Source organism: Etheostoma spectabile, chromosome 14 (assembly GCF_008692095.1).
Source record: "Etheostoma spectabile isolate EspeVRDwgs_2016 chromosome 14, UIUC_Espe_1.0, whole genome shotgun sequence".
NCBI classification, from domain to species: domain Eukaryota; kingdom Metazoa; phylum Chordata; class Actinopteri; order Perciformes; family Percidae; genus Etheostoma; species Etheostoma spectabile.
The window spans coordinates 12,424,254-12,437,534 of record NC_045746.1 but is presented as its reverse complement, the minus strand read 5'-3'; the positions used below and the strand labels follow the sequence as shown (position 1 = coordinate 12,437,534).

The 13,281-nt window shown below is 39.1% G+C and overlaps 1 protein-coding gene and 1 long non-coding RNA gene across 3 annotated transcripts in view; both read right to left on the bottom strand.

The window, feature by feature from the left end:
* Positions 1 to 205: 205 nt before the first annotated feature.
* LOC116701301 (uncharacterized) lies at positions 206 to 6,487 on the bottom strand. The gene is made up of 3 exons (XR_004334890.1): positions 6,476 to 6,487; positions 5,297 to 5,301; positions 206 to 334 (listed from the first exon to the last, which is right to left on the bottom strand). It is a non-coding gene; the product is annotated as an uncharacterized LOC116701301 (long non-coding RNA).
* Positions 6,488 to 7,736: 1,249 nt separating this feature from the next.
* Positions 7,737 to 13,281, bottom strand: part of ldlrap1a (low density lipoprotein receptor adaptor protein 1a) — a 19,813-nt gene continuing 14,268 nt past the window's right edge. The window contains exons 7-10 of one of the 2 annotated variants that reach the window (XM_032534925.1): positions 11,309 to 11,445; positions 10,987 to 11,021; positions 10,690 to 10,721; positions 7,737 to 8,659 (exon numbers count right to left, since the gene is read on the bottom strand). In XM_032534925.1, coding sequence (XP_032390816.1) covers positions 8,613 to 8,659; positions 10,690 to 10,721; positions 10,987 to 11,021; positions 11,309 to 11,445 — 251 coding nt within the window. In that variant the 3' untranslated portion in view covers positions 7,737 to 8,612. The remainder of the gene's footprint in view (positions 8,660 to 10,689; positions 10,722 to 10,986; positions 11,022 to 11,308; positions 11,446 to 13,281) is intronic. The other variant, XM_032534924.1, reaches the window with a different exon arrangement.

The following is a 13,281-nucleotide window of genomic DNA, read 5'->3' as shown; positions in this document are numbered from 1 at the left end:
TGCTCTGACTTGCCCAGATGACTTGCAAAATAGATAGCAGAGATATTTCGGGCTTTATCCCAGTGATGTATATCCGTTGAGCCAGACTCTATATAGGGATGTACAGGTGTACTCCATGGAACTGTGACATCACCTTTGGGTGTGGTTTCAATACCGTAGGTGCTTGAGCTGCGGAGCACCCAGGTGCCAGACTGCCAGTAGGCTGCATTCATTTTAAAATACACATGGCCGTTGGTGCTAAGTGGAGCGTCTGTGATAGTGCGATTGGTTATGTCGCTGCCAGTCCCTTGCTCCATATCCTTTCCACCAATCACAGCGTCTCTCGGATGAAAATCTGTATTTGCGAGATGTGGTCCTGCCCTGAGTTGAAAGAAAAAAAAATGACGGCTTTATTATCGAGTTAACAGGCGTGTGTGTTCGTGTCGGTTCTGAACTATGGTTTCAAGTGCAACAAAGCACAATTTTGTGACCCCAACTGGTCAGAGGTGAAACATTGCTTTTCAGCCTGATGTTAGGTTACTCTGAAAAAAGGGACCAGTATAATTCACACCAATCTGTCAAACAATACGAATGGGCGTAAAACAAATGCATCTAGTGGGAAAAGAGATTCAGCAGAATGACTGTGTAGAATGAATAAGTGACTCCAGTGGTGGTTTGGGAACTCAAGCCGGGGGTAGACACAAACCGTCTGACATAAAGAAAGAAGGTACCTGCACACAGACTCAGAGAAAGAGACAATGACAGAAGTGGGGCATCATGGCTGTCCTGTAAAACACAGCAGAATTAACCCTCCTGTGGTCTTCAGGTCAAATTTGACCTCTTTTCAAAAAGTTTCTATATCAGAAATTTGGGTTTCTTTCAAACAAATTGTCCAAAAAAGTAACGTGGGTGCTCCCAACAGCACTCCTCACAAGTTAAACAAATAATCAGTTTAATTTCATTGAATTTGGGTGTTTTTTGTCGATTTTATAGTATTTGGAGGATAAAATAATTGATAAACTTGTGTGTGACAATGTAAAATTAAAAAAAAATGTCAAAAAATGTCAATAAACGTGAATAAAAGTAACTAAAATGTGAAAAAATGTTTACAAAAATAAAATTAATTTTAATAAAAGTGCTAAAATGCTTAAAGAATTTGTGGGGGGAAAAAACCCACAAACATTTCAAAAGGCTCAGAAAAAGTCAACAAACGTTGAAAAAGTGACAAACAACATCGGGGGAAAGTGTCAAAAGGTTTTTCATTTGGAATTTTGACTCAGAAAAAAACAAATTTGCAGGTCGGCAGGTCGGCAGGAAGACAACACGAGGGCTGAAGAACAAGCGGGTCCGACAAAGACGCTGGGGATGTGAATGTGATTGTTTCTTTCGAGGGGAGAGGAGCTGGTAGCGTCTGAGAGAGCCTGTTCGAAGCTGGAGTCAGAGTGGTTGTAGTTGGTGAAAGCAGGGAAAGATTTCAGTCAGAAGATGTGTTTCCTCCTCGCTGTCATGCCTTTAGTCTCTGTCTTTCATGAAGAAGAGATCAGGAGAAGATGGTTGCGCAGATGTTGGCTCAGCCATACTCTCCTTTCCATTCACAGCAAGTAGCTTACTTCTATTTTCTTAAAGGGCCAGTACACGCTACTGTAGAATAGCTTCTGAACCTCTGCCCACACACCTTTCTGGCATCAAACTTAGGTGGAGCTGTGTTTTTGTGCATTTTTGTTACTTTCGGAAGCCAGCTATCTCTACACCCACGTCACGCTGTGATTGGCCATCTGTGATCTGCCAGCTGTGTTTGGCCACCTGTGTGGAGGTGAGAAAAGGAGCCGTTTTTTTTTTTCTCTCTAGCTCTTGTTTTATTCAACCTTGACAGGACTATTTCTGTCACTTTTCACACGAATGACTATAAATTTCCTCCTGGAGAGACTCACTCTGCCTTCGAGTGTAGTCTTTCAGGAACAACTCTGAAGTTCGGTTTGTGCGATCAGACAACACGTCGTACGGACTTGTTATTACTGACGTGATCGGACAACACGTCATCTAACTTTTAGATACCGACGTGATCAGACAACACAGTCGAAGTAGTTTAAGTAGTTTTACTATTTAAAGAAACAGTCCCACAAATGTGAGGAATGTGTATGCCAAATCAAGTCAGATGGGAATGAGGCTTCCAGTCTTCGTGCTAACCTGGCTAGCCTGATTTCAGACTTCTGAGTCACCACACATATCTCAAGATGTTGATGTTATACCGACACCACTGCTTGGATTTGCAGACGAACAATCAGAGCTGGTTGGCAGAATTAACTATGGGGCGACATCTTTTTACATAGCTAGCTAGCTAGTAGTTAAGAAATGTCCGCAAGCGTGGATGAGGTGGATGCAGCTGTACAAGTTGTATATCATCTTACCGAAAAACAACTCTTTCATTTGAATGATGGGAAACAATGTCAGTTCCTGTCTTATTATCAGGCTAGGACTTTGTTTTGAAGTGCTTTTCTTAGCCGACAAGAGTTTGAAAGACAACAAGCTCGTTACTCAAAAGGTCGGACTGTTCTTTGAACTACTGACATCACACTCTTTGAAATAAGCAGCTGCATCTTCTTGTCTTCGGAAATCTAAATAACTTTATCTTCATTTTGTGATTAATTGAAGGAATCATCTTGCCACTCACATGGACAAGGGGAACTTTTCTAGATTTCTCATTAAAATGGATGTATGGGGGTTAACACTCTCTGGATCACTGAACATTAATCTGAAATACTCGTTGATAAAAGTATCAAAGTGCTTAATAACAGTAATAATGTACCTGAAGTGGTAATATTTCTAGTATCGGGCTAATCCAAGCACACACACACACATACACACTCATGCACCAAGTCCATTCTCTGGCTGGCTGTGGTCCAAACTGACACATTGGGGGGAGCAGCAGAAGGCCGGCCTGGCCCAGACAGCTCTGTCTCTGTCTATCTGAATCTGCAGGAGGCGACTCGACAGCTGCTCAAGGTGAACATCCAATGAGGCATGTGCCAATATGGAGACTGAGACTGGGAAAGAGACCTAAAGACAGACAGAGAGGACAGATGTGGGAATAAAATTACAAGTGACAGCCACAGAAAGAGAGAAGATCATTAGTTTGGAGTTTAAAAGCTCCTTTGAATGTTAACAGAGGTGTTAGTAAGTTGAAATCTAGAAACAAAGTTCAAATTTGAACTTTAGGGATCATCATTGAAGCAAATATGAAAGGAATATGGACAGAAAATGTAATTGGAAACAATAAGAAGTGGAAATGAAAACAAAAAATTGCATATACCGGTCATAAAATGTAGCACAATGGCCAAATAATATCTGATCAGTTATTGCTTAACTTTGTACCCATGCAGGTTTGGCAGGCCGTCATTTATACATTTTAGTAAATTAAAAAACCTGGATTTTTTTCAAACATATGCTTGCTTGCCTTTACAGTCCAATCCCACCAAAGCAAGATTATTTCTCTTGTATGGATGTTTTAGACCCTCAGTTCTCACACCTATAAGACTTAAGAAATGTTAACGTAATAAATAATCTAGTAGTGCAATTCGTCCCAATATAACAACATGAGTTTCTCATTAACCTCAGGCCTTAAAAACAATTGAATTCCTGCTTATCTAATAGTCATGTGCCAACGGAAGTCTACAAAAATGGTTAAAATCATCCCATCTACCCTAGTTTGCATGTTATTATGGATCCCACGCCACTTCTAGGCAAGTCCCGCCCTCCGGAGCAGCCCGATTGGTTGGGGTTAGGCATTGACCTCAGATAGGTCAGGGGATAGGACCTGAAAAAATCGGGTTCCGTTACGTTGCGTAAGCATTGACGCCTGGCCAATAGTGGCGTGTGAATGCCATTGAAGGGCGGGTCTTGCCCAGAAGGTGCATGGGTTCCATAGTAACGCCTAGTTTGCCTGTACTGTAGATGACTGGATGAGTGACTGTTGAGAACCTTGAATACTCACCCTAAGGTCCTACACATAGTAAAGAACAGGGCCCTTTACCTATGGCATATATTTGTACTTGATGTCGAAGCAAATAACCAAGAAGCATGGATTTACAGCAGAATAATGGAGTCAGTGTTTTATGTACCATCATGACGTCTGTGTTTGAGCCATTTTGATGTTCATGGGATAAAACCTGTTCATGAGGGCTAGCATGACTCTGCTATCGTTCAAACCCATGGTATATATGCTATTTCTATGAAAATATAAATGTCTAATTATGTATTAACACAGGAAAGAAATAAAATATTTTCAATGCACCATTTACGTGTCCTGGTGTTTGCTGTACATTCTTGTCAGTTAGAAACATCAAATTATCAAATATCAGTTAGAAATAGTATTCGGTCTTGTCATGATGGGGAAAGCCGAATGTAACACCGTGTTAAAAAAGGATAATTGAAATTAATTATTCATAATTATAAATTAAATGATTAATAAATTAGTTTATGAGCCAGAATTTAATTATGATGATGTTTTCTTGAAATGTTAATTGATTATTGAGTGAAAAATCACACCACATGGCTCATTCAGTAGTAGTTCTGGAGCTTTCAGTCAGGGCTGGGCAATATATCGATATTATATTAATATTGTGACATGAGACTAGATATCGTCTCAGATTTTGGATATCATAATATCGTAAACGGCTTAAGTGTTGCCTTTTACTGAGATTTTTTTGAGTTTTTATAATATTGCCACAATATCGTCATCGAGGTATCAGGACAAGAATACAAAATCACCAGATATCATCAGCTATCACGATATCTGATTTTCTCCATATTGCCCAGCCCTACTTTCAGACTTTCAGTAATAGTATATGATCTTCCTCAGCAAATGGACTTTTCATGTATATATATATAGATGCATGACACAGTAATACACTTCAGTCCGGTTCTTCTGGAAAAAATATGATAGGAACATTTTACCACTGATAATAAATCACTAAGTTTTACAGAGTAATTGATCATGAAAATGAACATACTTGTATTGAATCCAATCAAACCTCAACATTAAAATATCCCACTGTGGTCCAGATCAAGCCCTTCCCATCGCACTGGTCGCGAGAAGCGTTGACCGCTCCAGGAAAGGCTAAAGCGGATGTTCATGCTTCACTGCAAGACCAATATCCACCTAATATGTTGGATCACTTCAACATTTTTGGTGAGAGTCAACGCTGGCCTCCAGCATGTGGGGTGTGACAAGGTTAGATTGCAATGGACGTGGCCCAGGCCTTTAAACTCAAGACTGGTTTATGAGTCTGGATTAGCAGCTGCCATGCATCACTATAACAACTCCTAACACACACACACACACACACACACACTCCGCCCATTCTGGGCATCCTGTGGAACCAAAAACATAAATTAGACTGCAGCTCCAGAGAGTGTTCAATCGCAGGTGTACCCACACACACAAGCTAATGGTGTCAAGTAAAACGGTGAAATTTGCTGTATAATGAATGGGGTAGTGGCAGATGACTCAGAATACTGTCAGAGGAGGCTGATGGAGCCTAATGATGCAAACAGTTTGGTTCTTGGCTCTAGCCTTGGATGGCAGGGAGTGCTTGGGTCTGTCTGATGTGCCGTGGACGTCAAAAATGAAGACATGGATACGCAGACACACACCTACACGCATCTTTCTGAGCTCTTTTCCCTTTCCAATACTGTATTTAGTCCCCTGCTTCTCTGTCAGCCAGCACTCACTGCTGTTATCTGTACATCTAGAAGAAGGAACAATGCAAAATGAATGTCACCATTTCTCCATCCAACTGCTCCAACACATTGCCATGGCATCTCAGCGTGCATGCTTTTCATCAAATTTACAAAGAGTGAGACAGAGAGTTGGAGCTCCCTTTGAAAAAAAGGCTGTTAAATAATGCAGGTAAGTAAGCTTGTCGGGAAGAATTGTAAAAAAAAAAAAACGTGCTTCACTGAATCAGAGCCTAGTTAGGGAGAGAAAGGGGGAGAACCTGCGTGACTTTCACCCCTGAAGTGTGTGTGTGTGTCACAGCTGTGACAAGGACATCAGACAGGCTGAAGACCCCTGCCATTATGTCCTCCCGCTGGTGGTTTATAGATCAATCTGACACAAGACATCCTGCAGTTTTTACCTCCTCATGACATCTTTATTTATCGATTCTGTCAATTAGAATATAGAAGCAGGAAGAGGAGGGGCATATTGGAAAGAATTAGACATGCTATAACGTGATGATCCGTAAATGGAGAATACAAATGACTGGGCTGAAGATGTGACCAGCATCAGATGCTGCTACAGACTCAAAATAGCTGGTCTTCACATGATTGGCTAGTACAAGACTGCCCCCTGCTGCTGGTAAAAACAAACTGCACACTCATGTCATAAGTATGAATGTTCTATTCGCAAAGGATCAAATCAACAAATATGAACATTTGTCAGAAGATGATGCAAAAACAACAATATAGGCCTACACAGTAACCCTCAAACTGTGACCACAGTGATCCAAACACATGCAGTGTTCAGTGTTCAGGTGGCCTATCTTCATAAATCATTTGGGAAGATCCTTGCAGTTATGAAAAAGGAGGCTCACTCCATATCACTTTAAGGTTTCACAGTGACTTTGGATAACCTGATTTCTCACAAATCAAAGTAACCATTCCAACAATAGACAGGTTCTTGTATATTTGAGTGGGGGGAAAATAACTTTGCATTGGTTTTCCTGGCTTTAAATCAGTTATTAGTATTACTAGTTTACAAGGCTCTGAATGGTTAAGCAGCTACTTAGTGGACTGCTCCTTCTTTATCCACTGCCTTAGGTCATCGAAAACAATGGCATTAAATTTACAAGAAAAGGAGGACAGAGAGGCAGCCTTTCCGTAAAGATCCAATATGCAACTGTTAGGATGGATCTTATTTTTAAATTTTGCTTTTATGCAAGTTATTTTGTATTTTTGTTGCCATTGCTTCTATTCTTCTGAGGCACATGCTCTGCTATGTTTTGTTGTATTTTAGTTTTCATGGAACGTCTTAATCCGTTCCAATTTCTTTTTAATGTAACATGTTAAATACTGGATGTGCATCTAATGTATGTCTGAATGGTGCTTTACTTTTAGTTTATTATCTTTATTTGCAAATAGTTTACCAGTTAGACATGGAATTGCAGATGTTCAAATTTAAATTTTCTGAGCACTTTAGTTTAACCCTCATGTTGTCCTCGGGTCAAATTGACCCGTTTTCCTATATCAGTGTGCTTTTTAATTACCAAAATAACATGATTGATTCCACACAAATCTCTACTTTCATTAATTTTTGGGGTATCTTATTCAATTTTATAAAAGAAATTGAAGCGGTTTTAAAATAGTATTGATTAAAAGTTGACATATTCCAGTCTGTCATTATCCATCAACATACTTTCCTTTAATGTGTCGAAATAATTCAAAATTTCTGCTTTTCTAACTCAAACATTAGGTATAATTTCCTAAAAAGGAGGTTTCTTGATTATAAATTCATAAAATGACGTGAAAAATATTGAAAAAAGGGCCAAAAACGTAAGAAAAAGAAAACAAAATCAATTAAAAAGCGTCAACTAAAGTGTTGACTTTCAATTTTGACGGGAAGACAACACAAGGGTTAAAATATCCTTGCTTGACCTCGGCAATATGTTCCCCATTTAACATACAGCTGGTACAGTATGTAAATGTAATCACTGTATTGTTTATAAATCCTATTTATGTACCAAAAAGAAGTCCATTTTTTTTTCTATGAATATATTTTAATTCTGTATAATGCTGGTGGATATTGTACATGAAATGGCCACAATGGAATCGAACCATGAACACATCTGGGCGTCCGTCCAGAGAACGTTGTTACACTGCAGTGAAAAAGTACCGCCTGTAACATGTCCACTGATACAAAAGGTTCATATAAATACAACTAGCTTGATTTTTTTTTACATTTTAGACATCACTTTACAATCCAGGGCCGGTGGATGGCTAAATCCTCACAATAAACTACATCCATTGAAACCTTAATGCAGTGTGGCTGATTGTCCCGCTGTTATTAAGGACTGTTGATGCAGTCTGTACATCAGTCGGAATTAAATCCTACTCTTCATCCATAAAAAAATAATTACAAATCTATAAATTATAACTAAACACATATACAACACATTGATTACGACGCTACTGAAACAGAACAATGTAACTGCAAACAACAGGACAACAAATGCTGATGTAAGATGAACTAGGTAAACGTAGGTTTGTAAGAATGTTTGCGGTGTAATAATAATAATAATAATAATAATAATAATAGGACAGATGCAGTAACCGTGAACAGGATGATATTATTGCTTTGGTGTGCAGGGGCAGCAGCCCATTCTGTTTCCACAAAAACGGAAGACTTGTCCATGTGAAGAGGGCACCAACAAAGTGAGGAGGCCAAACGTTATCTCGCAACTCCACACTCATTCCCAGGAAGACATAAAGACACCCGTCCTCCCCTCAGTTGTCGCCTCTTTCTCTGCTGTGTTGTGGTCAGAAGCCGAAGACATCGTCCCCGAAAGGGTCGAGAGCGTTGGAAGTGTTCCCATTGGTGGAATCCCAGTCGGGTTCAGCGAGCCAGTCTTGGGGCGTCACCCCAATGTCCAGGACCTGGGGGTCAGTACGCGACACTGCCAGTCTGACAAGACAGGAGAAGAGAAGGATGAAAAAGCTCTGTTACGGTTTGTTTACCCTCATGTTGTCCTCGGGTCAAATTGACCCGTTTTCATACATCAAAGTTCTTTGTAACTACCCCAAACAACTTGATTAATTCCACACAACGCTCTTTGGCAAGAACAAATCTCTACTCTTCATTTCGGGGTGTTGTGTATGTCTTATTCAATTTTATAGCATTTTAGCAATAGCATTTTTTTTAGGGATTTTTATAGCATTTGGAAAAAAAAATTTAAGTGGTTTTGAAATGGTTTAAAGTAAAAGTTGACTTATTCCAGTCTGTGATTATCCATCAACATACATTCCTTTAATTTTAGTCTAAATAATTCCTAAGTTCTTCTTTTCTAACTTAAACATTAGGTATATTTTCCTATAAATGAGGTTCATTGAACATAAATTCCAAAAATAACTCAAACTAAACGTTAATAAGTTAGTGTTATGTAGTTCTGAAAACGTCAAAATAAAGTGACAAACATCGGGGGGAAAAAGCGTCAAAAGTGTTGAAAAATGGGACAAAAACATAAGAACAATTTAAAAACATTTATAAAAAAGCCTCAAAAGTGCTGATTTTTAATTGTGACGGGAAGACAACGCAAGGGTTAAACAGTTTGAAAAGGTTGTGGCTTGTTTTGTTCTATGGTTTCCATATTAGACACCAAATTTCAATCATAGACCAAAACCCAAGTTAGTCTCTCAATATCTCTTTAAATCTCTTGACACAAATCTTTGAAAACGACTGACAAGTACAGCGCGCTGTAGATTTTAGCAAATGTTACTCCAACTGGAGGGAATAGTGCATTTTTTGGTGACTATTTTTCCAGCTACAGACTGACTTTTGGAGCGCTAGTGAGCATTAAGGATTCAAGGATTGTGTCATGAAGTGCAATGTGGTGTGCTTCAATGGCAGTGCTAAAAGTCTAAAATAGGTACAAACAAGAAATATAAAAGTATAAAACTTTATGATAAAAAAAGATGCACAAAACACAAATGTACACGTCTCAAGTGTAAATTTGCAATGTGCAAGGCAGTTCAAGGGGTTGGCTGAAGACTTTAATAAAACAGCACAATACAGAGTTCAGAACTCGTCATAGAAGTCTGTTCGGCTTCTAGCTATGGAGGAACTTGTCTAGAGCTCAGACGCTGGATTAAACTACTGAGGCTTATTAAGACAAACTACATTCTTTCGTCACATGAGGGCTCGTAATAAACAGGCCTGGGAGTCTATTCATAATTATTTCTAATACAAACATTTCCCAGAGTAAGAGCATCACCGGAGGCGGGAAATTATCTTCTTAGCAGAGTTAAAGTCAAATAAACTAATTAGTAAAAGGAATAAAAACAAAAAAACTGAAGTCTAACAAGGTGAGCTTTCTAGCTAACAGCGTAGGCCAGTAGGACTGCTTTTTGAGTGATTAACACAAGTACTTGATATCCCCTTTTTTTCCCCCCCACTTCAGGCCTAAATGTCACTTAGAAAGAATAGCCGTTTGCTCTTTAAAGTTTGGGGTCGAGTAGTGATTTCAGTGCTGCCTCCACAGCAGCTCAGACCTCCCAGACACGTTTGTGTAACTAAAGCCTCCATCTCTTCTAATTAAGATCCCTCGGTTTGGCAGCAAACTGCCTTTTCCCTCTCTGGGATAAGAAGTGGGGTGGAGGTCAACAAGATTACTTTAAGACATCCGGTTCACTTGATCCGTGGGATAAGTTGTTTAATTTGTCACTAGGATCAAGTGACCCACTGCTCCACTTCCACACCAGTGACCACAAACAGAGTAATTGCTCGGCAAAGCGCTCGGTGTGTGTAGCGAAGTGCCATTACTCCCAGTGAGTCAGTCCAGTCAAGACAAACAAAGACTATCAAGAGGGTTGTCGGGAAGAAAAGAAAATAAGCAATTTCTGGTTATATGAGAAATGGGTTATAGTTGGGTTAGTACTGTAATTAGGCACTACAATACTACAAGGCTTGTAACAGCCGACAGTGGTACTAAACTTTACCTGGACATGAACCATAGCTATCCAGAGCACAGCTGGAGACAAAAACACACAACAGATTGAGGACACTTTAAAGTTTAGCTATCAAGTGATTTCTCAAATAAAACAATCCTGCAGTACACGGAAATCGTCAGTAAGTGGCGCTGTAAAGCCAGGCATTGTGAGAGTGGACTACAGTACACTGAAGGATTTGACAAGGCAGAGATTGAGGGGGAGGGGGTATTATTTTAACAAGCAGCAGAGAGAATCAATTAGTATAAATTTCACTGAATAATTAAACTATTAAGACTAATATCTCACTTGGAGAAGGCTTCATCCAAACCATCTTCGATTTCCTGGAAAGACGAAAAAAGAAGAAAATTAAGTGTAATATTCACCCAGTGAAAATAACAAAGATGTGTGGTGATGCAGTTTCATATAACTACATGTTAGACACACCTATTTAAGACATCTCACTTTATTTTCAACTGTGTAATACATTCAAAGACAAATCAATCTGAAACACAGAAGACTTGCAACATCACATCTTTTACATCTCAAATGGAAAATGGATCTTAAGACAAGTTTAGAGTGAGACTTAGGGGCGTTGCATCCGCCTCACCAGAGGAGTGGAGGGCCTTACCAAGGCAGAGTTGTTGTTGGTGGTGGTGGTCTCAGAGGGCCTGCAGTTATCCAGCTGATCCTCCTCTGCGTTCCCATTGGTCTCCACCACCACATTCACATTGTCCTCAAAGTCCAATAGGTTGTCTGTGGCAACATCTACTTGAGAGATGGAAGGACAGGTGGAGGTGAAGAACACGCCGTTAGTTGTTAACACTTGTGTTGTCGTTGGGTCAAATTTGACCCGTTTTCAAAATATCTATAGGAATGTGAATATCCGAAATATGGGTTTCTCGTTAACTACCTAATTTTAATTACCCCAAAATAACATGAATGATTCCATACATAGGGCTATGCAAGTACAACAAAAGATCGAATCTCTACTTCTATTGAATTTGGGGTATTTTATGCAATGTTTCGAAACAGTATCCTCACGCTATTAATAATATTAGTCTAAATAATTCATAATTTCTGCTTTAAAAAAAAGAAGAAAAAAAAAGAGAGGATTATTGACCACAATTTCCAAAAATAAAGTTTAAACATAGTGTAAACAAGTTTGTAAGTGGTGTTTATACATAGTAAAGAAGGGTTAAACGTCAAAAAAAGCTCCACAACGTTGAAAAAAAGCACCAAAAGTATCGAAAAAACAAACAAAGACGTGTTGATTTTCATGGTCGAATCAAAGACAACTCAAGGGTTAAATATGGGAATCGACCGATGCTGGTTTTTCAAAATAAAACCAAAAAATTAAATAAAACCGATATTTGGAGCTGATATGCATATATACAGTACATAGCTAATGAAAGTCAAAATTAAGATCTTGGAATGAACACACAACTCTTGAGGTCAGACTCAGCGGTGAGTGAAATGGAAGCAGAGGGACAGACAGAGGAGCTGTAGCCAAGCCAAAGAATTGCACTTTTGTAATTAATGAACTTTAATCAGTTATCATCAGGCAAATGAAACACAGATACAGATCATCTGCAAACCGCCAGAAACCAGCCCAATAATCGTCCAGGGCAAATAATCTATCCATAGTTCAAAGTCTATACAGTTAATCTGTGTGTATTTTGAAGGGACTAGAAGCCTAGCCGTCCTGTTATGTTGTATGTCACTACATAACAGAAAACTGATTTTTTGACCAATAGTGGAGTGACAAATGTAAAGTGTGACCTCAGGGTGACACAAGAACAAAGGCCCTTAACCTTATTAGAAAAGGTTTACCCCCATCCTGTAATTTTCTAGGTAAAAGGTGGAATAAGATTTTATTTTTTATATATATATTTTTTAGTCTCTCTGCATTGTCAGTAACCACAATGTAGTGGGAAATTACTATTGTATTTTTTTAAAGATTATTTTTTGGCACGTTAGGCCTTTATTTTTATAGGACATATGGAGACATAAAAGGGGAGAGAGAGAGGGGGAATGATATGCAGCAAAGGGCCGCAGGGTGGAGTCAAACCCACGTCCGCTGCATGGAGGAGTAAGCCTTTATATGTGGGCGCATTCGCTACCAGGTGAGCTACCCAAATTACAGTTTATTTGATCAAACTTGACTGTGGTGTGCTGCACTTTACTTAAAGAACTAGACTTACAACCTGTTAAATGTAAATGACCACGCCAATCAAGACTACATAAAATGTATAACACAACAGTCAAATATTCAGTTGTGATAAGGTTGTGTAAAGCCCCCTTTTCCATGAAAACATGCAACCAATCAAGACAATGACATAAAAGAGTCTTATTACATAAGTGGTGCAGGGGTGTGTAAGACACATTGAAAGTGGTTTGGAGCCAACCAAGCTGAAGCGAACTTTACTATTCATTCAGAATCAAATCATTTACATTGTATGTGTATTTTTAACATAAAACAACTTTTATGTTGTTTATAATTGATTAATAGGGCCAGATTTGCTCGCAGAATGCAGAAAAAAATGGACTAGATGCCAAAACAATCCCTCCCGATTGTTAACCGGTGTGTCCTGTGTGTCCTGT